Here is a 27867-nt window from a genome sequence, read left to right as displayed (position 1 = left end):
TGCAGGAATCACTGAAGACAGTCTTCCAATCAAACTGTTCCATGTGCTCAGAGCTGAGTCAAATGGGATGTCAATAGGAACATCAGCCGCAGTTTACCAAAGTGGCGTTCCTAATGATAAATACCTGGCCATACAATGATGATTATGAGAAACCAAAAAGTACCAGAAAGATTACAAATGCAACTGATGAGTAAGCTATGCCATCATAGCCAGTCAAACTGTGCACTAAACAATTTTAAAATTACATTATGAAACATTTCCTCCAGAAAGTGATAATCCAACGTGTGAGAAAGCCACTGTTAGCATTCATTGGAACAGTAAAATGGCTAAGACAGGTTTACATGTAACAGCTAACAGTAATATAAGGCAGATAACAGATGTGTGTGGATAATGACTCCTTGTTGATATTGGCAGATTGAAGATTTCGTGCTAGAAAAGTGTAATCTTAAGGCTTCTAAATCATTGAACAATTACAATCTGAGTGGAAATTTTACTAGCCTGCCATCCCCTTTTTTCAGACTGGGTTTAGTGCAAAAAAAACAAACAAAAAACAACTGAATGGGCACTGATTATTAACTGGAAACTCCAATTTAGTGTCCCATTTTGTAGTGCTGTCTCAAATAATACGATTTGAACATATGTAATGTACCACCATGCTTTGTGTGATAGTTGTTTCTTTATAGTGAATACGTTTCAGACACAGTGTTGGGCGACGTGGCCACTAACCTCCCATCTGAGGCCTTTTGTTGCCATTTCAACATTAATATTTAGAGGACTTTGGGGCTGCTTTAACCCAGCCCCGCTACACAACTGTGTCAGGTCAGACAGAGACAACCAACATATTGTGTTACGTGATCCTTTGATCTGTTCACAACCTCTCCCACCTTGCTCCCCCAGCTGCATGGATACAAACACTTTGATCAAACAAGACCATGACGCTTCAAGATGAGGAGACCAACAACACAGAACAAAGGAAGATGGCTTAAAATAAATACATCAGTAGTTCTACGGGGGAAAAAGAGAGAAAGACACTTCTTTCCAGTGGGTTAAAATACTTTAAACTAGACTCTGTGCCTGATTAACAATGTCAGTAATGGCTTTGAGGAGGAAAATCATCTTTCCTCACAAATTTATTGCAACAGCCATTAAGGCCAAGCGTTTTGGTCCCTTCACCAGTCATTCAAAAGAAAAGGGGTGTGGTGAATAAATACTTTAAACACAAGTGCATTTGGGAGACAGCATATACCTCATACACCTCTTCGCATATCCAACCATTTGGATATTTTTCAGTTTTTTCTCATTGGATTCAGCAGCTAGTATTTTAAGAATTTGAATTTTGTGTGCAATATGTCAGGACCACTCATGAAACAAGCTGACCAGATGAATCCAGGTGAACAGTAGGACCCCCTTACTGACTATATTGCAAAATATCTTCATTTTAATACATCACTTTGTATATTATTGAGCTATTCTTAAAATTATTATTTTTCTGCTGAGGGGTGAGATTATTTCACTTTTTTTCAATACAAAATACACTTCTTTTTTAATTTTCAAGAGATGCTAATGCAGCAACTGCTTTAAATTAGTCTTGCTTCAAGATAAATGCCTGAATTGTTAAGGGAAACTGCATTGGGAACAGGTGGAATTATCTCACCCCATTTGCATAATAAGACGTGAAGGCTGAATCCGAGATGAAATTACTTCAAACATTTCTTTTTTTTTTGCAGTGGGCTGCTTCAATCATGTATCGTGAATGAGACAACTTTGATATGGTATTGAAAAGTATACTTTTTTTTTTTTTTTTTTTACAAAGCATTCTGAAATCTTTGAACTTTTAAAAAGGAAAGGGGAAAGCTTACCTGGAGCAATGTTTAACTTAACAAGTGTCAAAAACAAAGTGATTAAATTAAAGTCATATTTGATACCTTTTACATATTTCCAACAAAATGGCTTACACTGACACTGGTTTTAACAAGGCTGGCAAAAACTATTAGTGTCTGTCATGGCAATTTGATGTGCACAGATGCTTTCCAAGGTCTCATTAGTGACTTTTTGGTTTTTTGCCTTTCCCTTGGACTTTTCACATCAACAAGACATCTCTTAAGAAATGATAACTTCCAGAGTGAAATCTGCTATTGATGTACATCATTAGTGCTCACAGAATCATCCGTGGTCCCAGCAGAAGCAGTCCGTGTTGACGTCTGCATGCAGTTTCATCCAAAACCTTTGATATCAATCTCAATGAAAACGCTTTGTTTGACACCTATGTTGTTTATGCATAAAAAAAAAATCTGATAAAGGGCAGAGCCGATGCTATGAAGAAGCCTGAGAGACATCATAGTCTATGATGAGCTGTTTGATGTAGGACAGTTTCTCGTGGAGATATTCGCAGCGTTTCTTCTCTTCCCGGTAGCCTGGGAACTTCTGTGGAGAGAGGACAAAGCATTTCAATAAAAAGGTCTCCTCATAAAGGACATTCCCTTATTCTCAACCAGCAACTGAACAGTTTGCCCTCAGCCAAGTGATGGATTATACCTGAGGATGAGAAATATGTGAAGTGATGATGCAGAGGTGGAAATAAATGGAACAAATGGACCATTGTGGAATTTACCCATTTCATTTGATCTCTTTCTAGTTCATTTTGTGCAAAAGAAGCATTTTTAATGAAGTATGTACTGACCACTGATGGTAACCCCCCCCCCCCGAAAAAACAACTACAACTTTGAATGATTTTTAAGTAGTCCTGGAGCAGTGTGTCTGGCTTTTCAAGCAGCTGATGAGCACTGATTAAAAAGAGGAGTTGTGTTTACGCTGTACTTAGGCTCAGTAGATGATTTGGTGCTGTATACAAATAGGCTTTGGCTCATCTATTATTGGGGTCTTGATGAAAGTAACTTTCCCTGTAAAACATATTTTAACATCAATCATCATGCAAAGCATGATAGATTGTATACTGGCAACCAATGTGAAGGAGGTGAGGATGTTGTCTGTACTTAAAAACATTGTGTAAATCCTTCTATAAAATAATTAATTGCAGTTAATTCAATAAATTGTTGTAATTTACTTATTTATGCAAAGGCAGTAATGACCTTTCCATCTGACCTGGGGCCATTATACATCATTAGCACGATCAATATACAAATATTGGTATAGGTTTTTAAAAACCCAGTATCACTCAGGGTTTCTGCTTAAATAAAATATAGGTCTCTTAACATGTTCCAGCACAGATGTGATATGTGTGTGATTTCTTTAAGGAGATGAAACAAATCCAGTAAACAACAAAATAACTTAAATCATTTAAATGTTTGACTTACCTTTCGATACTTGTTGTACTTTTCTAGTATTTGGTCTTCCATTATCTAAATGGTACAAAACACAAATCAATAAATGTAAATATTAAATGAGCTGCATAAAATAATCAGATCAGATCAGTTCAGATCTATTTGCATATATATACACCTTATATTGTTGCGTGCCAGGGGACAAGCTTTTGATCTTGGATCCTAGCTGAACAAACATGTGAGTTATGGTGGCGATCCGGGAGTGGAGGTCTTTGTATTCATCATACTCTGCACAGAAATCCTCTTGGTACCTCTGACGTTGCTCCAAACTCATGATGGTGCCGTATGTGCTACAAGGAGACACGCAGACAAAACACTTATAGGAGTTAATGATGATGTACCTGTGATGTTATACTGGCAAACATCACAGACAGCATTCATCCTTGCCATACTATTACTGTAACTGGTCTTATGCAACAGATTAAGTCATCAAGAACCTCCACCTGGATTTCATCCTGCAGATACATTTCAGTAGTCACATTTTTTCATGCACAATTACCGTTTAATATTTTTTAGCTTCCTAAAAGAGGCCATTTCCTCAAATCCTAATTTTATTTTATTTTGTGTAGTACCTCTTTTTGACACAAGATGGCAGCATAAGGCCAAACTGTCATGCTGTTAGGATACAGTGGTACCCCCATTCATCACCATTGGAGACTGTTCTTTATTGAATGTTTCAGCAGAACCAGTTATATATGTAAACAATAGCAATAAATATAAAGAAAAAAAGTAATGTCCGTCTACTATCTTGTTAAAAGACCAATGACTGATAGCTGAAAAGGTATGTTACATGTGCATGTTTAACCCCACAGTTTGTTCTTAATGCATATTTTAATAATTTAACCAATATATCTTTCATATGTTGAAAAGAAACTATGCCAAGTGATACCACATGGAACAATCACAGCAAATGATTTTAAAACATGTTCACACTCACAGCACATAATCTGGCTTTTCCTCAGAGGCCACAGCATTTGTGATGTCAGGATCTGGAATAAAAGCACCAGATAAAGAAAAGGACATTAGCTTGAGTCAGTACAGTCATCTACATGACACTTTATCATTGTCTGAATGTTAAGCAATGTGTTTTTGTTTTGCAAAGTGTGTGTGTGCCTGCCCGCCTCTGTGCAGACTAGCTAAAAGCTTGTGGGTATCAGGAGACATTTCAGCTTAGAGACCTAAAGCACTGCTCGAACTGTTGTTGAGTCAATCAGCCACATAACACACTGAGGACTCAAGAGAGTGAGCTTAAGGAAGCAAACACAGATAGGCTTATGATATAATAATATATAGATGCACCAGGGGGCTGTCTCTCCGAGAGACCTCCCTCACAATTACCAGTGGTCAACAGTTCAAAGTACGTGTGGTTAACCTGTTATTTTGTAGGCAACTGGAGATGGGTCCACTGCCATATAATAGATGTAATATTCAAACAAAAATAGTCCCAGAAGCAATAAAGTGATATCTCCAAACATTCTACAGGTCAGACTTTCACATGGAAGTCAAAATGACTCACAAAAGGAGGAAAGAGTTTATCCTGAAATAAAAAATGTGGTCAAAATCTATCAAGACTCACCCTCTTCTTCACTGTGTTCATTTAAGGATGTGATCAGTATAAGAGAAACAGAGGCTAATATCAGTCACAAGAAAAATCTATATAAAAAAGGGCCTTACTGTCAAGTTTGTCCGGGTTCTGCTTGAGATCAGGACTCGTCTCTAACCATGCACTGCCCTTGTTGTCTTTTAACCTCTCCCGCTCCTTGTCTTTGTGCTTTTTAGATTTCTTCTTCCTGTGCTGGCTGTTGGCGAGCTGCTGGTGAGCGCAGTCAGAGTCACCCTGCGGTGGCTGGTGGCTGCTTACTTTGGGTTCTTGCTCTCTGCTCTCTAAGACAGGTGTGTCAGAGGTGCTAGACATTTTGTGCATTAGAGGAAAGCCATTGTGGCCCCCCGGTAAGCCATTTTGGTTACCAGTATAGTTACTTGTAACTATACTGGTAACTTGAAACTCAGTCTTTGTGTGGAAAGTGGGGTTGAGGTTAGGAGCTGCAACGTCATGTCCTTTATTGTTTAAGAGTCCGTTTACTGCGGGCTGCTGTTGCAACCTCAGGTCTGCAGGTCTTTGTCTCTTAACAGCTAGCCTTTCCAGTGAGTCAAAAGGCACGGGACGTTTCTGGGAAAGGAAGAAGAAAAGGAGACAAATCAACCTTTATCACTAAAATCATGCATTAATATTTCCTTACAGAACCACAGAAATACCCTGCAACCTGTCAAACTACATACAAAATACCATTGACAACCTTTACCTTAACTTTACTGACTGACCCCTGTTAAAGTCAGCAGTCATCAAAAACCAAAGACAATGTATAATATATTACACACAATATAATAAAGAAGCACCAGGTTAAAAACAGATTAATCACTTTCACACATTCAGAGTTGAATGAAAAACAATATGGCCATTTACCACTGCAGGATTTTTCGCTGTGCTGTGATGTAGTGTCGTATCCTCTGAGGTCTTCGGCATCAACACATTTGCTTGAGGGTTCCTTGATTGGTGGCTGATGTGCGGCTGCAACTTCCTGTTGGACAGAAAGAACGAACGTGGCAATTTGCAGATGAAACAAAAAAAATGTGTCATGAAAATGACATAAATTTTTAGTGTAGCAGGTACAGGCAAGCTCTGTTTCTGAGTGTTGATTAGCACCTATAAAGACGTGTGGGACTGAGAGAAGAAGATGTGGAGGAGAGAGGAAAAGATGACAGAAAACGAATGGAGCCACTGCCTGCCTATAGCTGTGAAGTTTTTATGTCACAAACTGGACATGACCCCCCTTCGCATATTGAAAAGTGAAGAGCCACTTGTATGAATACACCAAGTCACAGAGAAATAGGCTGTATAACCAGAGAGGTAGATTTAATTTAATCATCAGCAGAGATGGCATCCCCACTTGGTTTAGCTTGTGTGTCTGACCCACCTGGCCAGCAGCCTGCTGATCAGCTGCCTCTCCTCCTCACTGTAGCCTGGCCAGTCCCTCTGCACGTACTTGTAGAAGTCATCCCTCAGCAGGTAGCTGCTGTCTTTGGGATTCACTTTTGCCACCTAAAATACAATTTACCATATGATGTTACTTTAAACTGCCATTAAAGTCTTTTAACGCCTGGGACTTACTACTAATGACCAGGGATCATACACATAAATTAAGAAACAGACAAAATGTATTTTCTTAACAGTGAACATATTGTGCTACCACTTTTCTTTCTCCAAGTGCCGTTTTAGGTAGCAAGATAGACTGATAAACACATTGTGTGGCACAATAATATATTAGAACTTGCTAAATATGCATCAGTTAGTAAATATTTTGAAGGTCCAGATATTTTGATAACAAATATCCAAAATGGTATCAAACCATTCATCAAAATAAGGTCAAAATGTTATTTAGCAATATAATTCCGATATAATAATCCCAATATAATAAAGTCCCGTTTTTCATTTCATGTACAATAAAATCCACACATATTATGTCCCAGCTTTTATTTTGTCAACCATCACATAAGGGCTGGTTCCAAACTTGTGTTATCAGAATAAATTGACCACCGCAATTATAGAAATTATAGTTGTGTCTTTTTAAAAAAAAGAGAAACACAATGTTTTTGTAATAAGTGAGTCAAATAGTAACACTGTCACTAACTGGAGTCCTGAAGTGCTGAAAATGGCACATTCCTGAAAAGTAAAACTCTTTTTCTGCGATTCTGTTCCCAACTGAGATTCTCAGGCTTCAACCTCCTCTCTAAATTCATCAGACTGCCTTTCTCAGAGGACATCTATCTTTCTGGGGCCTCCTGACAGAGCGGCCCCGCCCCACCGCAAACACAATCTCTGCAGATACAATTACTGCACCGACCTAATTACACACATGCACGGACACAAAAACTACATGCATGCACACACATCAACAAGCACAAGGGCAGTAAATACACAAACATACACACACACACATGCACACCAATGATGACAGTACAAACATACAAACATCATTTAGGAATTACTCAAAAATGTATACAGGAAAGTCGCATAAAGTAAACGTTTTTAAATTAGATTACAAGTTCAATTAAAGCACAGCTGGCCCCTGGTTTCTTTCAGTACGTGATTACATGTTTGCTCGTTGGAACGTAGACTTTTCAGATTCTGGGCCACATACACTTTAAAATCGTAATATTCAACCTTGCCAAAATGTGGCATTTTTTTGGTTTGTTGTTTTGAATGGAAAGGGTGGTGTGAAGCATTGGTACTAGTTGCTACTAACTTAGGAATGAATGCATTTCTTTGCATCCTCTCCAAGAACAATGAAAGCAATGATTTGTTTTTAATGATGCTTAATTGGGTTTTCACCCCAACACACCCACCAGAAAAGAAACGTGTGTATGTGTGTGTGCGCATGTAAACAAGTATGCTCTTATGTGTAAGGCAGTGTGCAAATGTATAGGTCAACTGTGCTCGAGCACACACACAAGCAACAGTGTCCACAATGTTTTTTTGTTTTGTTTTTTTACAAAACCTGTGTGCAAATAATTTGTGCACGGTGTGTTGTGTTATGGGTGTATATATCTATGCATGCAAGTGTTTATATATGTGTGCATGGATGCACACACACACACACACACACATTATTTCTGTGTACCTCCTCCAGTATGGCCCCCAGCTCGGCCTTGTCCTTGGGGCCGGCTCTGTCTCTTTCCAGCCACAGCAGAAGCTCTGGTTTCCTGTACGGCTTGAGAGCTAGCAGGTGGATGATACGCTCCCTCAAAGGCTTCTGGGTCGGCGTGGCCGTACTGCTGTTCCTCCGGTTGTTGGTAGACGCAGACAAAGGAGCTGGCCTCTTGTGGACCTTGACACATTTACCTGAACACACAAAAAAGTAGACAGAAAGAACAAGATTTATGTGATACTCTGTCATACAGAGTAATTCTTAAGTTGTATTTGTATTACATTGCCCCCAAACTGGTAAAAATAAATAAACATTTGTTGCTATTCATTTTACACCAAAAACACATTCTTTGCCTTCGAATGTGTCTCATTAAGTCACAAGAAATCCAATCTTAGGAATTTCCTAACATTTAGAGAGACTTAAACTCAGGCTCACTGGAACTACTTTGTAAGTGCTGAGCAAGGAAAATCTACAACAGGAACTCAGTGAAATGTGTCATGCAAGCATTTTTATGCAGGAGGTCAAACAAAAGCAGGGATATGACAAGAGTCAAAGGCAGCCAGATTTTACAACTCTCACCACTGCTTTTACCTGTTCAATGTGTGTCTATCTTGACAATTGGTTGAGTAATGGGGAAACAACCATTAAAATATCTTCTACTAACCTTTACCTCTAGATCACATGTACATGCTTGCAGGCCTGCAGCTTATTTGTCTTCAGATGTAAACACCCCATTGATCATTGCTTACATCTCCGCTGAAGACAGATGGGCATGTTAGAGCAGTGAAAGCTATCTGTGCTAATCCTGTTACAGGTTAATCTGCGCTTTGAAGGTCAGAGTTGGGCAGAGGTACAGGAAAAGAAGACTTTCCTTTCAACTGCAAAAGTATGTGCTGCCAAGTGATAATAACTCTCTGCATTATCATTACTCCACTAGCAGCCATTAATCATGATACAAATACACAGAATTATGTAACAATTATGGTGTAGGACATATGGAGTGTCAGATGCATGCTCTATAGGTTTTGGCATCCCTGATAATACGCACTGTGTTCACCTTCTGAGGCTGAAAAGGGAATATAGAGTGCAGTTATTAAATGTTTCCCTATGGGCATTTATGTTGCTAAGTCATCTTCACCTGAAGACCTGATATAACACAATCCACACAGTCTAAATTTGGTCTAAACCACCCAGAGTTTTAGCTTCCCTGGAGCTCCAGCGCTGATGCGGGGGTGTAGAATCATGTCAAGAAAGAATATTGCATAACCACGGCAAAGGTTGAAGAGAAAAAAGAGGGAAGAAAAAAAGACAGTAGCTCATGTCTCTTCTCATTTGATTAATAAGATATCCTTGATGGTTAAGATCTGAGAAAACACACACACACACACACACACACACCCACCCACCCACCCCCCTCTGGCACACGCTGCAAGAAATGCGCAACAACTTATCACCTGTGAATGTATGTATGCTTTTCAGTATCGTGGCAAACCTCTAGGTAACGTGTGGTACATTTGCAAAAACAGTGAGCTATTTCTACATAAATGTGTGGCACCACACTGCAGGAGAATTAGGTTGTTTGCTGAAAAAAATGAACTCGTTACAGCTCTATAGAGCTAATATTTCATCTTCGTAAGCAGAGTTATATAGATGCACTATAATCACTTCTTCCAAAACACTAGACTTTTCAATAGACTACACAGGAAGAACCTGGCTTGAATCTTCAAAGTGGCCTTCTACCTCCGAAAAGATGGTTAAAAGACTGATGCTGCTGACTTTGACCAATACCAAACTTCCATTTGGCCAACACTCTTTTCAAAGCCAGATGTGAGGGGAAAGACTATATAGGACAGAAGAATAAACTGGCCACCAAAAGCCAAAACAGAAAAATAGTATAAAAGAAGAAATATGAGGCACAAGAGTTAACTTTTAGTCTTATTTGTATAACCAAAAATGCGGCCTGCACATCTGGTTTCATTACACATCAAAATAGGAAAATATCTGGGTTTCAGCTTAAAGCAATGAATACAGCAATGTTTTCTCATATGAGGCAAATATTCCTATTACTTTTATAGGTGCTATTATATTTCTATTTTTGTTTTTATACGCCATCATTGTATCCACATTCAACTTGCGGATCCCTCTCCAAGCTTAAAGCTGTTTGGCCTTTCCCTGTGAAAATCTGCACATGTATCATCCTCTGATCCTCTGTTTTTGCTCCACAGAGACCTCTAGTCTGTTCTTACTTGGATGTGTGGCCCCAGGTTTTATCTCAATGGCAGAGCGGCTCCAGCTGTCCTTCTCCACCTGAGACATCCTCTCACGGGTCATCTGGTAGGAATCGTCGGTGGCACACACTGTGATCTTGTCCTGGATGATGCCTTGACCTTCCAGCTGCTCGCGGCCGTCACTGCAAAACAAAAACACAGAGCCATTACACTGCAGGGCTTTCTGCTGGCTGTACAGTCAACACTGTAAAGACATATGGTCCTATAAGCTAACTTAAAGCTGCATACCAACATGGACTCAATGCAGGATAAAGTGGCTTTGTGGTGGGAGCTGGCTAAGACAGGTCTATGGTTACTGTATATTATGTTGCAGGCCAGATATAGCTCTGCAGGCTGCTGCGTGTGAGAAAGCCACATATCCTGGGTCAAAGCAGGATAGAGCCCGTGGAAAACCACCAGGATTAGCTTGGCTCCAGCCAGCACACTTGCAAAACAAGGATCATCTTGGACAAAAGTAAAACGTTTTAATACATGAACCTGGGCTGCATTCATGCTGTAAATAAATCAAAGATTCACTGCGATGCCAAATTCATTGTTTTTAAATTTTAAAAATTAGAGCCCATTTCCCCTGATCCCATTTTCATTTTCACAACACAATTAATATATACGTGACAACCGATCATTTCTCCTCTTTATCCTCTGAATATCAAAACAAATGTGGGGGCAGAGAGAGCAGGATCTTGCCCTCTCGCTGTTACGCTATTTCTCTTGGCTCCAGCAGCTGACTGGAACCAGAACGAGTTGGAGTTCAGACCACAGTTAGCCATCTGGCAGCAGGAGGCAGCAACAGAGCATAACCCTCAGTTTCCAAGCATATCCACTCCATAAACAAGGCATCACAGGTCTCAGTAATGAGAGGGTCAGCCCAGAAATATACAGGAAATTGCCCCATCCTGTGTACAGCAAGCAGTGAGCTAACTGTCTCTCATGATGCCCTCGGAGACGTGGGCACACAGAGAGCTGAGGACTGAAAGGCCGATGACCTATGAAGAGCCACGACCAGTAGCTCAGATCAAACACTTGCATCTAAAATTGTTGTAACTGACAGATGTGGAACCTTAGCTAATTAAGCTTCACTTAAATCCTTTTTTTGCCAAAATCCTTTGCTGATCTATGTGGAAAAAAGATTTCTAAATAGTTTTCCCTGGATTTTTGAGACAGAATCTTGAATGAGGAAAACAGTAGAGTTTAGTGTCAAATTCTTAGAAGAAATAAATCAAATAGCACTTGAATAGCTCTTTAATGCAAGGACATACAGTATGCGAAAATATCAAGTTTTCGACTGATTAACTCCATACCTTGAAACATATTGATGGATGCAGTCGAAGCTGGCTTGAGGCTGGTCTTTGCTGTCACTGGATAAGTAGAAGGAGAAGACGCGGAGAGCAGAAGGTGACTCTGCTGTGGGAGCTGGGATCTTGATGTACTATGTAGAAAAACAGAAGAAAGATTTTACTAAAAACATACAGGCCAACAACCATACAGGCAGTTGACAAAAAACAACACACAAAAGTTAAATGCACCCACATATTGATGTACAGTGACTCACATGCCAAGTTTTCCAGTCTGTTTTTATAATGCTTTATGTTTGAACAGGTTGTGTGCATACGTGTGCACATAACACAAGACGTAAGAGAATGGTTATATTGTTTAACAGGCCTGGTACCAGCTAGTTGTTTCAACTTGTCAATGTTTTCCTAAGACCTCTTGAGTTCATTCATCTTTTGCTATCTTTCAAACTGTCATCTTATTGTAGGGAAAAGTAATTGTCTACTCAGCAGAATTTCAGAGACGATCTCTGATGCCAAATGCATTGTAGCCAAGAACACAGGGCCATCCAACATCAAGCTTTTGCAATCAACATAAATCAAAGTTTCTCTTTTTCACAACTTAACAGCCCACTGCAAATAACACTAAAAGTCTAAAAGTTTGCTAGTAGTTACTAGAGGCTGCACTGTTCATGACACCCGACAACACAGAAGCATTGAATGGAACAAGCAGCAGACTGGTCAAGAAAAGGTCACATGGCCACTGAAATTTAACTGATGTATCATCTTGGGAGCATGAATGTACTCAACAAAGTGAATGGCTGTTAGCCCAGTAGATTATGAGATATCTTTTGTGACGAGCTTACATTTTGGCCTGATGATGGCACGAGAGGAAAGCTCAGAGAGTTTCCAAAAACAAAAAGGGTTCATCCTCTGGGGAGCATGAATGTGCCCTTTACATTTTATGGCAATGGGACCATCAGATTTCCTGATTTCTTGGGTAGAAAGTTTGGAGATAGTTTGGACTGATGGTATCACAAGAGGAGAGGTTAATGTCCTTCTACTGAGGGACCTGAATGTCCACCGCAAAATTCATGAACATCGACACCTTGCTGTGGTCCAACGTGTTGGACTACCAGATATACCAACTGAATGAAAGCCCTCAATTGTTTATTCATCAAAGATGAGTATTGTCTGATGCTTCCCAGAGGTTTGGAAAAGCATACTGAATCCAGATGACATGCATGTGAGTCATCTATCAGAGCACAGGAAGAAAGTACACACATGACCTGATCATCGTCACTGGGGAAAATCTAGGAGATAATGACAACTTATGAATGTAGTAAAGCTGTAAGACAGGATTGGGGAACACTAACTGCAATCCACCACTTGCACATATTGTTTTCAGAGCATCTCAACGCAGTGAGTAATGCCGCATGTGTAAATACCATGTGTAACACACACACACACACACACTAAGGATCTAGAGTGAGACTTTGTGTCGCTCTGTAACTTAAAATAAATCTCCCTGGGTAAACAGTGTCCGCTCAAGAGTCCGCTCCACTGAGGCGTCCATGAGATCTCCTGGCAGACTCAGTGGAGCGCAGCAGAGCCAAGGCTACAACCTCCAGGGCAGACAAATGCACACACGAACACACACAGAGACATATAATAACAGATCAGGAAAAATGAGGATCAGAAAAAAGTCTGAATCTACGCTGATTTGACCACTGAAAAGGATGTAATTGCACGTTTAAGAAAGCAGAATTCTGAAATACTTCACTTCTTCACTTCACTACTGGTATTTTCATTTAGCTTTATGGGAAATTTGCACTACAGAAGCACTACAGGGGTTTTAGGGGACACATGAGCGAGAGAAAGAGAGAAATGGATACAGAGAGACACTCTTGCTAGTCAGGAGCTTCAGTAAATACAGTAAGTTACAGTCAGAGTGAAAAGACCCGTGCAGAGGAGATCCACACTGTCATCACAAGTATTCTTCACTGCCTCCTAACTGTTGTGGGGAGGTCAGCAGTTTCACAGCAATCCCATTCTTCATGCTGCAGGCAGCTGTGCCATCTTTTTTTGGGCTGGGAAGCAGCTTTAAGAGATAAGTTATCATGGGGGATTTCCTCGATTTTCTCCTGTTGTGTCACCTCTCCTACCACATGGCTCTGGTCTCCTTGTTTTTCAAACCCGGTCAACCATGTCCAGTATGATCTCAAATTTACCATAGCTACACAGTTTACAGTATGTTTGAATAAGACGGTGTAGTCCAGGAGTGTTCTATCGTAGAAAAGGTTTCAGTCATAGTCATCCGGAAGTCATTCTCCGGGAGAATTTTTCACAATTGAGAATGACTTCCGGATGGGAGCCGAAACGTCTTGATTCTGAAAACAGTGTCCAGATGTCTATCACTGAAACCTTTTCCACGACAGTATGTTTGAATATTTTACGGGTTGTCACTTGAAACCTTTTTTTTTTTTAAATCCCATTTTTGGGACTCAGCCTTGATACATGAGAATACATTTTTAAAAGGCTGTGAACTCAATCTGAACTCACAATTTAGTGAATGTGGGCTTGCTTCTGTGCTGTCTTTTAAAGTCACTGCAGATCGTCTGACACAAGCGTTCAACAAAGCAACACAGACAGTTGGCTCTATTCTCTTATCAGCCCGCTGCACATGTCTATACACGCAGGCTTTCACTACAGGAATTTACACAAACTATAGCCTATACGGCTGAGCTTTATAGCACTAAAATTTACAGCTTGCATGTAGCATGTTTGACGTAACCTATGTTTTAATGTGTCTAGTTCAGGATTATGTAATATTTGCCTGTGGGTAGTCCTTCAATGGTACGCTTAAAGCCTGTGAGCTAATACTGGATGTATTCATTATTTGTAAGAGACAGAGGTCAGAAAACATGTTGTGATCACACTGGAGAGCTCACCAGAGGGATTATTTCTTACCATGAGACAGTTTTGTTAACATTTCACAAGATGATACATGTACTTAATGACCACTTAGCCATACCCGTTAACTAAATGGTAAAAAAGTTTAAAGCCTTGTTATTTCAACAACCAATGTGGTGATACAAATAAAGATGGTGATATGTATACAAATGTCACAGGACAACTCCTTGCTCATCTTTGTCAATCCAAGCCATCTTACACCTACAAATCCGTCCAAGCAATCTCCCCTCTCTGATTGTGAAACTTTGAATTAGTTGTGAAACCAGAGAAACAGCTGTCAGAGCTTCATAAGCCAAGAGTTTCAGTTCTGTGCAACCTGAGGTTTGAGATAATCGAAGTGCTTAAATGATTACCCAACAGAAAATTAATCATAAACCATTTTGATAATCAATTATTCTTTTAAAGTTGCTCAAATGACTAGATGTAATGTAAAAGGTGGCGCTCATAGTGAAAGACCCACAGAGAATTATCACCAGAATGCTAGCATGCTAACAAGCTAAACTAAGATGGTGAACATTGTATACATACCTGCTAAACATCAGCATGTTAGCATTGTCATTGTGAGCATGTTAGCAGGTACAGCCTTACAGAGCTGCTGGTGTGGCTTTAGACTCATTTTGCAGTTCAGCCTCACTGCTTTAATCAGTGTTTTCAGCTGTAGCAGGCAGTAGTTTTCAGAACGTCCTAGACAGCCACTGTACGCTAGGCAGCACACAGGTACACAGACAAAATTAGCCACTAGCTTGTGAACATAGTGGAGCATTTACTAGCTAAAGAGAGATGGTGGACACCAAAAAACAGAGTTAAAAGGAGAGTGATTATTGAGCTTACATTTGTCGGGTCATCTCAAACTACGACTGCCAATGAATGCTAATGTTGCTCGATGTGTACTGTTTGCTAACAAGTTTGCCATATCTCAATGTTATGTTTACAGCTTGTTGTAAAATGTTGTTGGTCGAACAAAACAAGCAATCTGAAGAGATTACATTGACATCACCTTTATGTATAATAATAATAATAATAATAATTAGTTGTAGCTCTAATCCCCATAACAAAAGAGCACAGTATCTCATGAAGAGAAACAGGGCAAAGGCTAAGGTTGGTGTCTATTTGGCTGTTGTATTGAGAAAGAAGAAAGGTTCACTGTCCGCCTGGCAAATGCTGCTCACATGGATTACTTGAAACAGCCCAGACAGATGGTGAAGAGCCTTGTTGCTTGTTTTGAATTTCACTTCCAGTGAAATCCAACTTTCACATTAAGTGCGATTAGCATTTCCTGGCAGATATTCGGACAGCAGAAAGTTATGTATGGCTGAGTAATCTGTAAACAAGCCATTTCACAGGAACATAGTATGGGAGCCAATCTATAAAATGTAAGAACTCAACAAAGACATACAGCTGTACCGGTCTTGTTTAAACCCAACCTTGAAATCCTCTCTGAGTTTACACTAACTGAAAGTAGAAGTTATTTTTTTGCAGCAGCATTAGTTTTTGTCAGTGCTGGGAAGCCTGTGAGTTCACACATCGCTATTTGAGGATACCTGGAAGAGCTGCAGATGTAAAGGTGAAAATTCTAGGTGAAAATTAAATGATTTTTGATACAAAGCCTGTGCCACATTTCCTCCAATCTTCCTCCACACTAACATCAATGAATAATTTATGGACTCTGTGTTCACTGGATTGTGCTGTGTGCTGTCACAGGATTCCAGCTGTTGCAAATGCCCAGTCGTGCAGTGCACCCAGGAGCACTTGCTGGCATTTATCCAGCGATGGCTGCTCGTATGACCTCCACGGGCAGACTTCTAGACCCCCACTGTTCAAACTATAACAAGCACTCTCGTTCCCAGCCGCTGGGGCCCGCACCAAAGCCTAGCCCATTCTCCTGAGTGGCACACATGGCAATTCAAACCCAGAGAGGTGCTCTTACAAAGGACTTGGCACTTAAAGAATTCAACTGACCATGAATAATGAAATATTTATTGTCTTCCTTTCAAGTAAAATATTCAGGGAATCTGTGGATTGCTTCTGATCTTGAGCAAAAAGAAAACTCTACCAACAAAACAAGCGTAAATATAGTTACCAAGATGGTTAAGTATAAATACACTTGCTAGCAAGGGCCCATGCTTAAGAAATTAATGTAATACAAGTTGCCCTACACTTGGGAGTGACTTATGACCTCTGTAATGCTCAGAGACCCCCAGAGGCCAAAAGGCAAAGAGGCAAACCTAGAGAAGCCTGAATCTGACAAGTGTTTCAACATATAATTCATTCTTTTAACCCAAACCATGGCCCCTGATACCTACGAACTTCACATATTCACCCCCAGACAAACCAGTCTTATTCCTGAACCCACCTTTGTCACTCTCAACATTCTCCATTCTCATTAATATCAATAATTCCTCCTCTGTCTTTGTCAACAGAAAATATCAAGCCTTTCCCATTTTTTTCCCCGTGCTACATGTCCATCTGTCCGTCTGCCTCTGTCTCCATTAATCTCTCTTGAAGGCGTTACTCTTGGCGTATGCCTGTGTGTCCATCTGTTTTCTTCGTCTGCAAGCTTCACAACACTTTTTGCTTCAACACAGTTTTAGCCGTTTACTTGTTTCAGTTTGTCTGACAGACTCCTTTAAGTTTTATAATTTCCATCAGCATCAGCCTTTAGAGCAAAGCACATTTATCTGAACGTTGATTCTATATGCAGATGTTGGCGGTGCTCATAAAAAAAAAAAAAAATCAAGCAAATAACATAGCTCTAAACATGGAGTGAAAAAAGTATTTTTCCCCCCCTAGAAATTTCACACTTTCAAATGCTGGTGTGACCAGGCCATAAAACAATCATAAAGATGGAATTTGTCCCAACCTAACAGGTACAACCAAGCTCACAGGAGAGAGATGTCAATCAACTAAACAGTCCTGTGAAAAGGCCTAATCAGCCTAATTATGTGAGAATACCTGTGTGTGCACCTTTGCACCAACTTAAACAGTGTCCACAGTCCACAGAGGCAAATATAAGCCAAACAAAATCATACTGTCATAATAAATGGCCTACAATTTTCTTGTACAGTGGAATGTCATTTTTTGAACTTCTATTTCTCTCTATATTGACTGTGAACAGGACATCGATTCCCTCAGGCCTTCAACATTTTTGGTCATGATCTTGCTATATTAATCATGTTGGAAAATAGGAACAAATGTGAAAACATTTAAACTTTTCACCCCACCTGCTTATGTAAGAGAACACAGCAGCAGCAGCAACAGTTTAAGGTTTGGTGAGTCGTTACTTGCAGTTATTGGGTGTTTGAGCTCAATGGCACCTCTGTGCAAAAACCAGAAGTACCAGTATGCACAGTGATATCTGTGATTGTGTGTTTACACCTAATTCTGCAACTGCATGCCTGCATGCGGGTGTGTGTCCATGGTGTTGTAAATGCATTTGTATTTTGTTTTCTTTAACTCTAACCTCCCTAACAGAAGGAACAGGCAAAACAAAACAGTAAAGTAATAAAAAATCTTTCTTTGTCATCTTAACCATCCGTGTTATGTTTCAGTCTACCCAATGAATGCAGTATCATCCACTACTGTGGGAGAAACTTCATGCCAATGCTGTCATATCATGCCAACACTTGAATTTCTTAAAGATTTCTGTGATAGTCATGTCACTGCACATGTACACAATAATTGAATCTGTTTAAAGATGACAATTTAAGATACAGAGATGGAATAGTACATTTTATGAAGGCTGTGTAACCTACAGGAAACATCAGCACAACATATAAAAGAGAATGACAAGAGAAACTCAGTTAGTCTTTGTCCATTACTAGCAACTACTTGGCATCTGCCTCACTCTGACCTCTAATCACTTAATTGTTAATTTGAGTTATGGTTACGAAAACCTTGTTAATCTTTTTACATGACAGTTGCAATAATAATACATATTGCCTTAATATGGTTAAAACAAAGTATTATTGTGCATGTACGCACACTAAGTGATTGCAAATCTTACTCAATAGTAAGTCTGGACAATTTTTATTTAAAAAAAAAAAATCTCATTTCATATTACATTTACATTTATTATTCTTCTGATAAAACTGGTTCATTGTTTCTCTTCTGATCTTCCTCTTTTTTTATTATTATTTCTTATTAGACACACAAGCCTGTTGAGGTAACCTATAACCTTACAAAATAATATAGACGACGTTCGTTAGTCTATAATCACAAGACTACTCCACTGACCTGCAACAGATTTGAAATTTCCACCTGACAAGTACAAGTAACACACACAAAAAAACCACACTGCCATTTATAAAAACTTTCAGCAGCTAACATTTTGACACAATACGATTCAAGACAGTCAGTATGTGTGGCGACACTATCTTAACGAGCCACAGTTCACTCTCAACTGTCATAAATGTCTCCACACAGTGACGACGCAGGACGGGAGAGGCTCATTTTCCTGGCTTTATCAAACTATAAAGTTGATTGAACAAAAACTGTGAGAGACTGATGTCGGTGCACAGGGCTTATGTTTCCTGCTAGCTTTTGGTTGAATGTGGGGTCTGGGTGTAGATCTCATGCAGGCTATTGTTTCCACATCCTCTGCAGCCTGAGTAATGGCCTTCTGAAAACAGGCCGTCTTTTGTTCTGGCCTCCTCGGCTCCAGAGTGGGATGCCATGGCACTGCTTCCCCTTTCTGCTTGATAGGAGGAGAGGGAGGAGGTGGAGGAGGAGGAGGAGGAGGAGGAGGGAGTGAAACCTGTCGCCACCACTGCTGTCTGTTATCAGCAGGAGGCCAGTCACTCTGGGACGGGTGCTAATGCAAACTCTGTGGGTGTGTGTGTGTGTGTGTGTGTGTCTGTGTTAATCCAGCGTGAGCAATGAGAGGCTCAGCTCCAGCTCCTCTCACTACTGCCACTCATAAGGCTGAAGAGGAAGAAAGGCCAAAGTCTAGTAGCTAACACACACACACACACACACACACACAGACACACACACACAGCCAGCCACCACCCTCATCCTCCCCACACTTCAGTAAACACTACTTCTCATCATCTCATCGCAAACAAAAGAGCCGAAAATCGTTCCCAAGGCCACAAGTTGACACATGCCATTTAAGACGAGTCCCCTCCCCAATGGAGGACAGCGATACAAAATACAATGTGTGTCTGTGTCTCTGGACGAGTGGAAGAACAAAGGACGGGGGGCAGAGGGGCATACAAAGAGAGAAACTAGAGATTTTGCATGTTTTTGCGTGTGTTCATGATCCCACAGTCAATCAGTCATTGCTTGCAGCTACGCAGTGTCTTCTCTCTAGCTGAGTTCCACATGCTGGCACTGGGTGATTAATGTGGCTGCCTTGAGTAGGAGACAGTGCATGTAATCAAGCCCCAGCCTGTAATCACCTTCCACTCCTTTTCATTTGCAATTTCACAGAGGTTGCTGCCAGACCTGCAAGCTCCAGTATTGGGGGAGAGGAGGTTGGGTATGAAGGAGGAGGAGGAGGAGAGATGATAGGAAGGGTACTGTGTCACAAGCATCTCCCGAGGTTTCCCTCTCCAGTGCCAAGAACGATACGTCTCTGGCAGGTGCCTGAGGGCCAAACTGTCAACTTCAACAAATTGTGGGTCACTGTGTCTGACAAAAGCCCCTGCTTCTCTCCCCCTAGGTGGGATCTTCCACAGAGCGCCATGTTTCCAGACATGCAGAGCCATACCATGACGGGGGCTCATTAGCTCAGGGTGTGGATTTTCACATGAGGGAATTAGACGGGACACGTTCCTCAGCAAACCAAGATATGCTCCATATCTCCAAGCTGCTTAATCGGACAGAGAGCGCATTTTTCCAGATCTGCTGGATCTCAGAGGGCCGCTTGTCTTCGCCTTGCACACACACACGCGCGCGTTTGCTAAATAAATATGTAATCCGGTCGGTGCACAAGATTTTCATTCTTGGCTTTTTGGAAAAAGTAGCAAGCTATAACTACCAGCGTTTAAAACATCATAATCCCTCAACAATTTCAATTTCTTTGTAGGAACACACTGATTAATGTGATCTGAGATAAAACAACACACTTTTATATCAAGTGACATACACAACGTATACAGTATCCTGAAGAGAGAGATGACTGAAATGCAGTGAAAGCTCTTTTGCAAGGTGAAAGTACAGAGAGGCGAAGTCCCTCTCCTTCCATCCCATAAACCATTGCAAATTATACCTTTCTAACAACTTCCAACCTAACGATAGCAGTGCGCTTCTTATTGAAAAACTTTGTCATTATTATAGTGTTGTAGTGATTCTCTTAAACGCAGCACATCAGAAAGGGAAATCAGCTAGCTCCACCAATCAGAGACGTCACTATAAAACTTTAGGATTGCGGGTAGTGTAGTACTTCTCCATGGGATTGCAAATAAAACGTGTTTTTCTTAAAAGGTTATATTGATAACATTTGTATGTAGATGAATATTTAAAAGAAGTAACATAGCAACAGAGCTTTTAGAAAGGTGCAGAATTTAAAAAAAAAAAATCACTTTTCCTAAAAAAAAAAAAAAAAAAAAAAAAAGATTGTGAATGAATCATTTTATAAATTTTGACGGGTCCAAAATGAATGTTTTGTTTATCTCTTTGTGAGACGTCTGATGGTTGGTTCCTGCTTCTAACAAGGCTTGTGTGCCAATAGTATAACGACGTTGGTATCATGTGTTATAGTCAGTAGGCCAGTTAGTGTGGAAAAAGCACAGTCCGAACAACAATAACCCATAAAATTACAGTTCTGCATGTTTTATATATATATATATATATATATATATATATATATATATATATATATATATATATATATATATACAACAACAACAACAACAACTACCGACAGTTATAGTCTTAAAACCAAAAAAAAATCAGCGTCAATCCCTGAGGAGCTATGTTAGCATTAATGACAGTTGTGTCCTGTTACCTAACATTATAGTTCTCTCAAACAATGTAACGTTATAATGAAGATGCATATCAGAGGGGATTTAGAAGTGGGCCAGGGTCTGACAGAACCGATGGCCCGGGACCAGTACAAAGTTTGTGCAGGGCAACTTGATTGTGGCGGACTGGTCCGCTTATGAAAAGACGGTTGTTGTTCTTTAAAAATGGAATGGACATGGGATCCAAATATATTACTGATGTGTCATGTTGAAGGTAAATTAAAGTTCAGAACTACTGTAAATCTGCTCATTATAGTGTTTAGACCCAAAATGTGACTGTTATTAAGGGTGTCATCTCATATAGCAGTCTAACGTTAGCCCTATTATGAGACACTTTGCTGAGGATACTTGTGGCTAGCTAGCCATGTAGCCAGCTGTGTTGAGCTCCACAGCTAACTTTACAGTGCTCACGTTAATATAGAAATCTGGAAAATACTGACATGATCATACAGTCGTCCTAGTAGCCATGTGTGGCACTCAGCTGTTTTTTTTATAATCCGCTATGAGATTTGTTTTCAGCAAGAAAACACTTCAACTAGTGTTAGGTCATCACTACGCTAACACTAACGCTAGCTAACATCAACTTGTACTGTAGCTGTCTGTCTGATGTGGAGCACTGTGGGTTTTAATAGCATCCCTACAATGTACTGTACTGTACTATTTGATTGGATTAAAATGTAAATATTTACCTAATGACTTATAGTGTATGGATGATTGAAATGTCATTTTATGGTAAGTGTTGCAATATAGGGCCCCTATAATTATTAAATGATGGGGAAAAAAGGGTTACCTAAAGCTAGCTAGCCTTATCCTAAGATTACCATAGATAACGTTACATAAAACACCACCGCACAAAGTAACTAAATCTATAGCTAATGTATAGCTAGATGTTGCAAAATTAACTCATTACTCTATCACGAAAGATTCATCACTTGATATGACTGAGTCTGAGTCTCACTGCACTCGACCATGAAATATGCAGGTTGTGCAATGGACTGGCAACCACTGGAATGGAAGGGGGGAGGGGAGTGCGTCATCTAGTGGCTGGATGTTATCAATATCATCAATAGCACCTTTAAAACAAAGTTGATTTCATACAGACTTGTGGCTTCTACGGGCGCATATAACATTGTTTCACAATCTCATAGCTCATGGTAAGTCTACCTTGGATGGTTACGACATTATGGTAAATAATTAAAATCCTCCTGAATGGGATTTTCACTTCTGGAACCTCAATGTTGAGCTCTATTGCCCTACATTTTATTATTCTTACATTTTGTATTGAGCTATGTTACCTCATTTTGTTGTTTATTGTGTTTACTTTTCTATTGATATATTTTCTCTCTACTAGTGATATATATATATATATATATATATATATATATATATATATATATATATATATATATATATATATATATATATATATATATAGTGCATAGTGTAGTCCTTTACATAGTCGGACAGTTTTTATACCTATGTCTTTGATAATTCAGCTTCTACTGCAATGGAAGTAACATCAGTGTTTCCCATGTTAAAAAACCCACATATGTCAGATAAAAGTCTCGACTTTGGTCACTGTTAAATAACTAAATGTTTATGATGGAAGATGTTTGCAGTGTCCTCCATTTTAGTCTCCACTCCATTAGATCCACAGCAGGGAGGTTTCTATCATGTTGGGCACAAACAAGCCCTCAGGGCAGGCCACAACACATCTGGACTGACTGTACTCGATTCATTTTGGGTGATCCAAAGAGAGTGACAACACACAGCCTGCATTCCCCGCTCATTGTTATTCAAATCAGAGGAGACAACACACAATCAGAGGGAGACTCTGGGGATCTTAGCATAGGCAGCCTAAACACACAGACAGACAAAAAAACCTACACTCAAACATGCAGACCTTTATAGAAAAGCGAGTAATAAAAAAAATAAAAACAACAACAACAACAACAACAAAAAACACAGGCAAACCAACCAAATAAACACACACCACACACAGAGGGTCCTCAGGGGATCCACTCTGGTCCTGGCAGGCTAAAGACTGCTGCACAATGGGCAGAGGGGGCAGGACAGCAAAAAGGGAGGTGGGACATGAATAAATCATGCCTTTAGGCCACACAGGACAGTGCATAAACACACAAACATACATAAAAACAACCATTCACACCCACGTCATAGCAAACAAATATAAGCATTTAACACATTAAAATGCACAGTATATGACTCACACACACACACACACCACTTCAGCATGCAAGGTGTGTTCTCTCTCTTTCATTACACACACACACACACACACACACAAGAAGCGGGACTCCAACCTGGGAATGGGACGGGAAAATTAGCGGGCCAGAGTTCATGTCATCTGCCTAGCTATTACTGCAGCTAAAGTGTGCCAGCACTACACACACTCACACATACGAAAACACACATTCATGAATGTCTTAGTCAGGCAGACAGGGAAAGCTAATGCAAACTGAAGTCATGATGCCTTATGCTGTAATCAAGAGCATTATGGCTCCTGTAATTACCTCTAAACATTCATTTGGCTAATAACTTAAGCTCTCTGTGCCACAATACAGGGAGGGGTGTGAACTTCCCTGCAATACCTCAGCCATCACAATGACAGCAGTGGTCCAAAGATGGACTGTCATGGTGCAAAACCTCAGATACATGTTTCTAACAGTATTCAATACACCACTCTGCTACATTAAATCTCACAAGCATGAATCCAGGCTGAGAAAAACGACACTATAATCAATGTAATACAAAATCTGTTTAATTTCCTTTTTTTTTTTTTTTAAACAGGTGGTATTTCCCTCTTGCACTGGGTACAGGAGACAGCCAGTAAACCACCTATCCTAAGTGTGTCCATTTAAAAACACTTTATTTTACAGGTATTCTGGTAAAATGGGACTGAATCCAACCATAAAGCAAACTTTTGTGGCTAACTATGTCTCAGCACAAAACTCCCACAGCTTAGTGTGAGCCATGAAGCTGTGGATTGGATTTGCAGCTTTTCTTTTCCACACATATTTCTGTCAATGCCTTGTTAGGGTTGCAGTTGGGATCAACAGAGCCAGAAAAAAAAACACAAGCAAATGACCAACTGACCCCTAACCTCCAACACTTGACCCCGAGCAGAGAACTGCTTCTCAGACAGACAGTCCTACAAACTACTACAAAAACTACTAGTAATGATGGACAGAAAGTACAAATTAATTTGACTGCCCTCAATCCCTCGAGGAAAGAAAAAAGATTTCTGATTAAAAAAAGGTGCAACACACTTTCAGTTAAAACTAACTTTTAAAATGTGGCTCAAATTCAGTCTCAGTAGGAGCAACACACACTCCAACAGCACGCACGCTTACAGGTTTAATCCAGTTTGTTAACCACACAAGCCCCCTTACAAAACTAACCAACACTCAGCTTGTCATGACAGGAAGGGGGTTGCAAATCTTTCCAACCAGCCCATACAATTAGAATTGACTGAAAAGTAAAGTATTCTCCAAGGACACAGCTGCTCCTGACTTTAGTCAAAACACACATAGTTCAGGCTACATCCTGCAGATTATGGTTCACTCTCAAAAGCATAAGAGTATTACTGATGTATTAGTGTCCAAATGTATTACATACAGGGAATACACACATACTGTATATAGTATTAAAGTGTATTTTCCCAAATGAGGTCAAGGCGCACAAGGCTAATCTCTGTCACTGAAGGCTCCTCATTTGACTTATGATAACTCCTCTCCCCGCTGCTGACTCTGGCTCTGCCCATGTGTGTGTGCGCACTTCTCCCTCCCTCCCCGTCCTTTTCCCAGCGCAGATCCCTGACCTAACAAAGCCTCTCCACAGTCACCAGCCTGACCCAGTAACCTGCATGCCTCATATCTGCTGGAAACGACCAGCTATAAGCTCCCATCTGAGCTGCAGTATGGTGGGACGTGTGAGTCAACAGCAACGTGTGATGAACAAAAGCTTCTAGGTAGAATTTCAGAAGATATTTGACATGCATTCTTGTTTTAAAATATGTCACAGTGATATGTTGCCTTCTTTCCTCTTATCACTGTTGTCATCCCATTAGGCTGTTTCATCCACAACTGAGCTAAAACCTTGTGGCATGCAGATGAATATCACTTGGTGTGTTAACAGATAGGGTTTAAATAGTGATTCAGCAATCGGCAACTGTATCTGCTTATTAACATAAATGTTTAACAAGATTACACTAATGTAACACTTTAAAGTAACTTACCCCTTGGTTTCCCTTGAAACAAATCGATGGTTCACTTGGTAGAGATCCCTGAGGTTAGAGAAAGAAAGAAACAAAGAAAGACAGAAAGAAAAATAGGCATTTATTGTGGCATAGTTTGACATATTTTGAGATATCTGTAATCTAAATTAGTCCAGTAAACACAACTATGCTGTAATGTGTTTAAATGTAAGTTACACAATAAATAAATAAATATCAAAGCCTGTGTGCTGGTCTCCACTGGAGCTTTTTATGAGACAAATTAGCCTATTTGTCAATTAGATAATTAGGCAGACTGCAGGTTATCTGTTTTACTTTGAAGCAAGGGGAAGGTTTCCCAGCAAACAGCTGACGGGCTCGTCTTTCCCGACAATCAGAGGCTTCAGTCCTGGTATGCTATGCAGCCATGTAGCCAACTGATTCAGGGGTAACGCAGTTACAAGTAACTGTAAACGAGTTTGAGCGACTCTCATGTATTAATTTATACTACACAAAGACGGACTACAAGTTATTTTTTTTAAATAGAATAAGCTTTAAAAAAAAGCAATTCAATAAAGAAAACAGTGAATTTAAAAAATACAAATAAAAGCTCAGGCGACAACTTTGACAAGAGTGAATTAATCTCCAAACGCGCGCACACACACACGAGGAAAAGGTACCTTGAGGTTTTGGTAAGCCTCCAGCGCCCTGATAGCCGTGTCCGTGAGCTTGACATGGTACAGCGACCTGTTGAAGCTGTTTTTGTTATTTTTTCCAGAGGAGAGCCCATAGTGGTGCTCCTGCCTGAGCGAAGCCATCGCTGGCTTTTCTCTCTGCCCTGCAATTAAAGCTGCTTTCCTCTCAACTTAACACTCTCCCTGCTACGTCACGGTGTGGGCGGAGCCACGGTGACAACTGCACCGTGAACTGGAGGCTGTGTGAGCAAAGACTGCACACTGTATTTCTACATGGGATTTAATCTTATTAGTATAAGAGCCTATATGATTCTTTCATACTTTTTTCTTTATAATCTTCATATTTGTTTCTTCTGTAGGATTATTGTATAGGATTTATATCTGCTGTCTTTTCATGTTATAGCTGCACCAATATTTTTGTTTATATAAACAATGGGTCAAATGAATGTGTAATGTGAAAGGGCTCACTCATAAGGACAAACCGGAGCTAACAAATGCTAATTTTGCAAAGTGTTTGCTCAATGTGTAAACAGACAACTATTTGCCAACATTTGTGTTTGCCACATCAACTTTGTAAGGTGATAATATATCTATACAATAATAACAACGAGAAATGATAATATAGCTACATTGCAGCTTCTGCTGTCTGTGGCATAATTGGCAAAAAAAAAAAAAATATTATGGGTGTTATTTACACAATAAAGTTTGACAAATGTTTCATCCTATTATATAAATTCATACAGAGTACATAGCAATTATAATAACAGCTGTCTGGGTTAACTGTCAAAGGTACTTTTAAGCTGAAACCCACACTTTCCCCACGTTTTCTTCATCTACAGTGCAAACGGTCCATAGCAAAGATGTGTGTCTGGCACAGATGTGAGGCCTGCCATTTATTTGAATCTCCTTGTACAAAACCTGGAAAATACAACCAACAGATTCTGACGCATGTAGACACAAACATGGTAAGAAATGTTTCACCATATTGTGCAGGCTTTGTTTTGAACTGACTTTACTGGCAGTCACCCAGGTCAGGAACGACCTAACAAGCTGATCAACATAGCAGTGTATGTTGAATGTGCCAACCGTAATAAATGCGCCAGCTTGTGTGTTTATTACACCAACACATAATTGGACAATGAGTTATTAATTAAACAAGACTAGGCAAGGCTAGCTTTGCCAGCCTGCAAATGTGGCCTGTTAGTGAGATTGTTTATATCTTAAAGCCAAAAGAGCATTACTATGTCATTGTGTAAGTGTTACGCTCCACCAGTAGGATGGGATTACTTTTTCACATAAGCTAAATTAAATGATAAAAAAGGTTGAAGGTTGTAGGTTGAAGCAACAGAAACAGGAGCAGCTAAAACTGATACAGGACCCACTTGCTGGGTAGACAT

General features: G+C 39.9%; 1 protein-coding gene across 1 annotated transcript in view; it reads right to left on the bottom strand.

Moving 5' to 3' along the window:
* Positions 1-26644, bottom strand: part of LOC122877780 (RNA polymerase II elongation factor ELL2-like) — a 27126-nt gene extending 482 nt beyond the window's left edge. Inside the window, exons 1-12 of the mRNA XM_044199819.1 lie at positions 26456-26644; positions 25800-25847; positions 11634-11761; positions 10294-10457; positions 8021-8241; positions 6317-6441; positions 5806-5920; positions 5016-5511; positions 4279-4330; positions 3460-3631; positions 3315-3359; positions 1-2424 (exon numbers count right to left, since the gene is read on the bottom strand). The exon at positions 1-2424 is cut by the window's left edge and continues 482 nt beyond it. Of these exons, the coding sequence (XP_044055754.1) occupies positions 2314-2424; positions 3315-3359; positions 3460-3631; positions 4279-4330; positions 5016-5511; positions 5806-5920; positions 6317-6441; positions 8021-8241; positions 10294-10457; positions 11634-11761; positions 25800-25847; positions 26456-26593 (1815 nt within the window). The 5' untranslated portion in view covers positions 26594-26644 and the 3' untranslated portion in view covers positions 1-2313. The remainder of the gene's footprint in view (positions 2425-3314; positions 3360-3459; positions 3632-4278; positions 4331-5015; positions 5512-5805; positions 5921-6316; positions 6442-8020; positions 8242-10293; positions 10458-11633; positions 11762-25799; positions 25848-26455) is intronic.
* Between the last annotated feature and the right edge of the window lie 1223 nt (positions 26645-27867).

This window comes from Siniperca chuatsi, linkage group LG1 (assembly GCF_020085105.1).
Source record: "Siniperca chuatsi isolate FFG_IHB_CAS linkage group LG1, ASM2008510v1, whole genome shotgun sequence".
NCBI lineage: Eukaryota > Metazoa > Chordata > Actinopteri > Centrarchiformes > Sinipercidae > Siniperca > Siniperca chuatsi.
The sequence above is the reverse complement of the archived record's forward strand: the minus strand, read 5'-3'. Positions and strand labels throughout refer to the sequence as shown.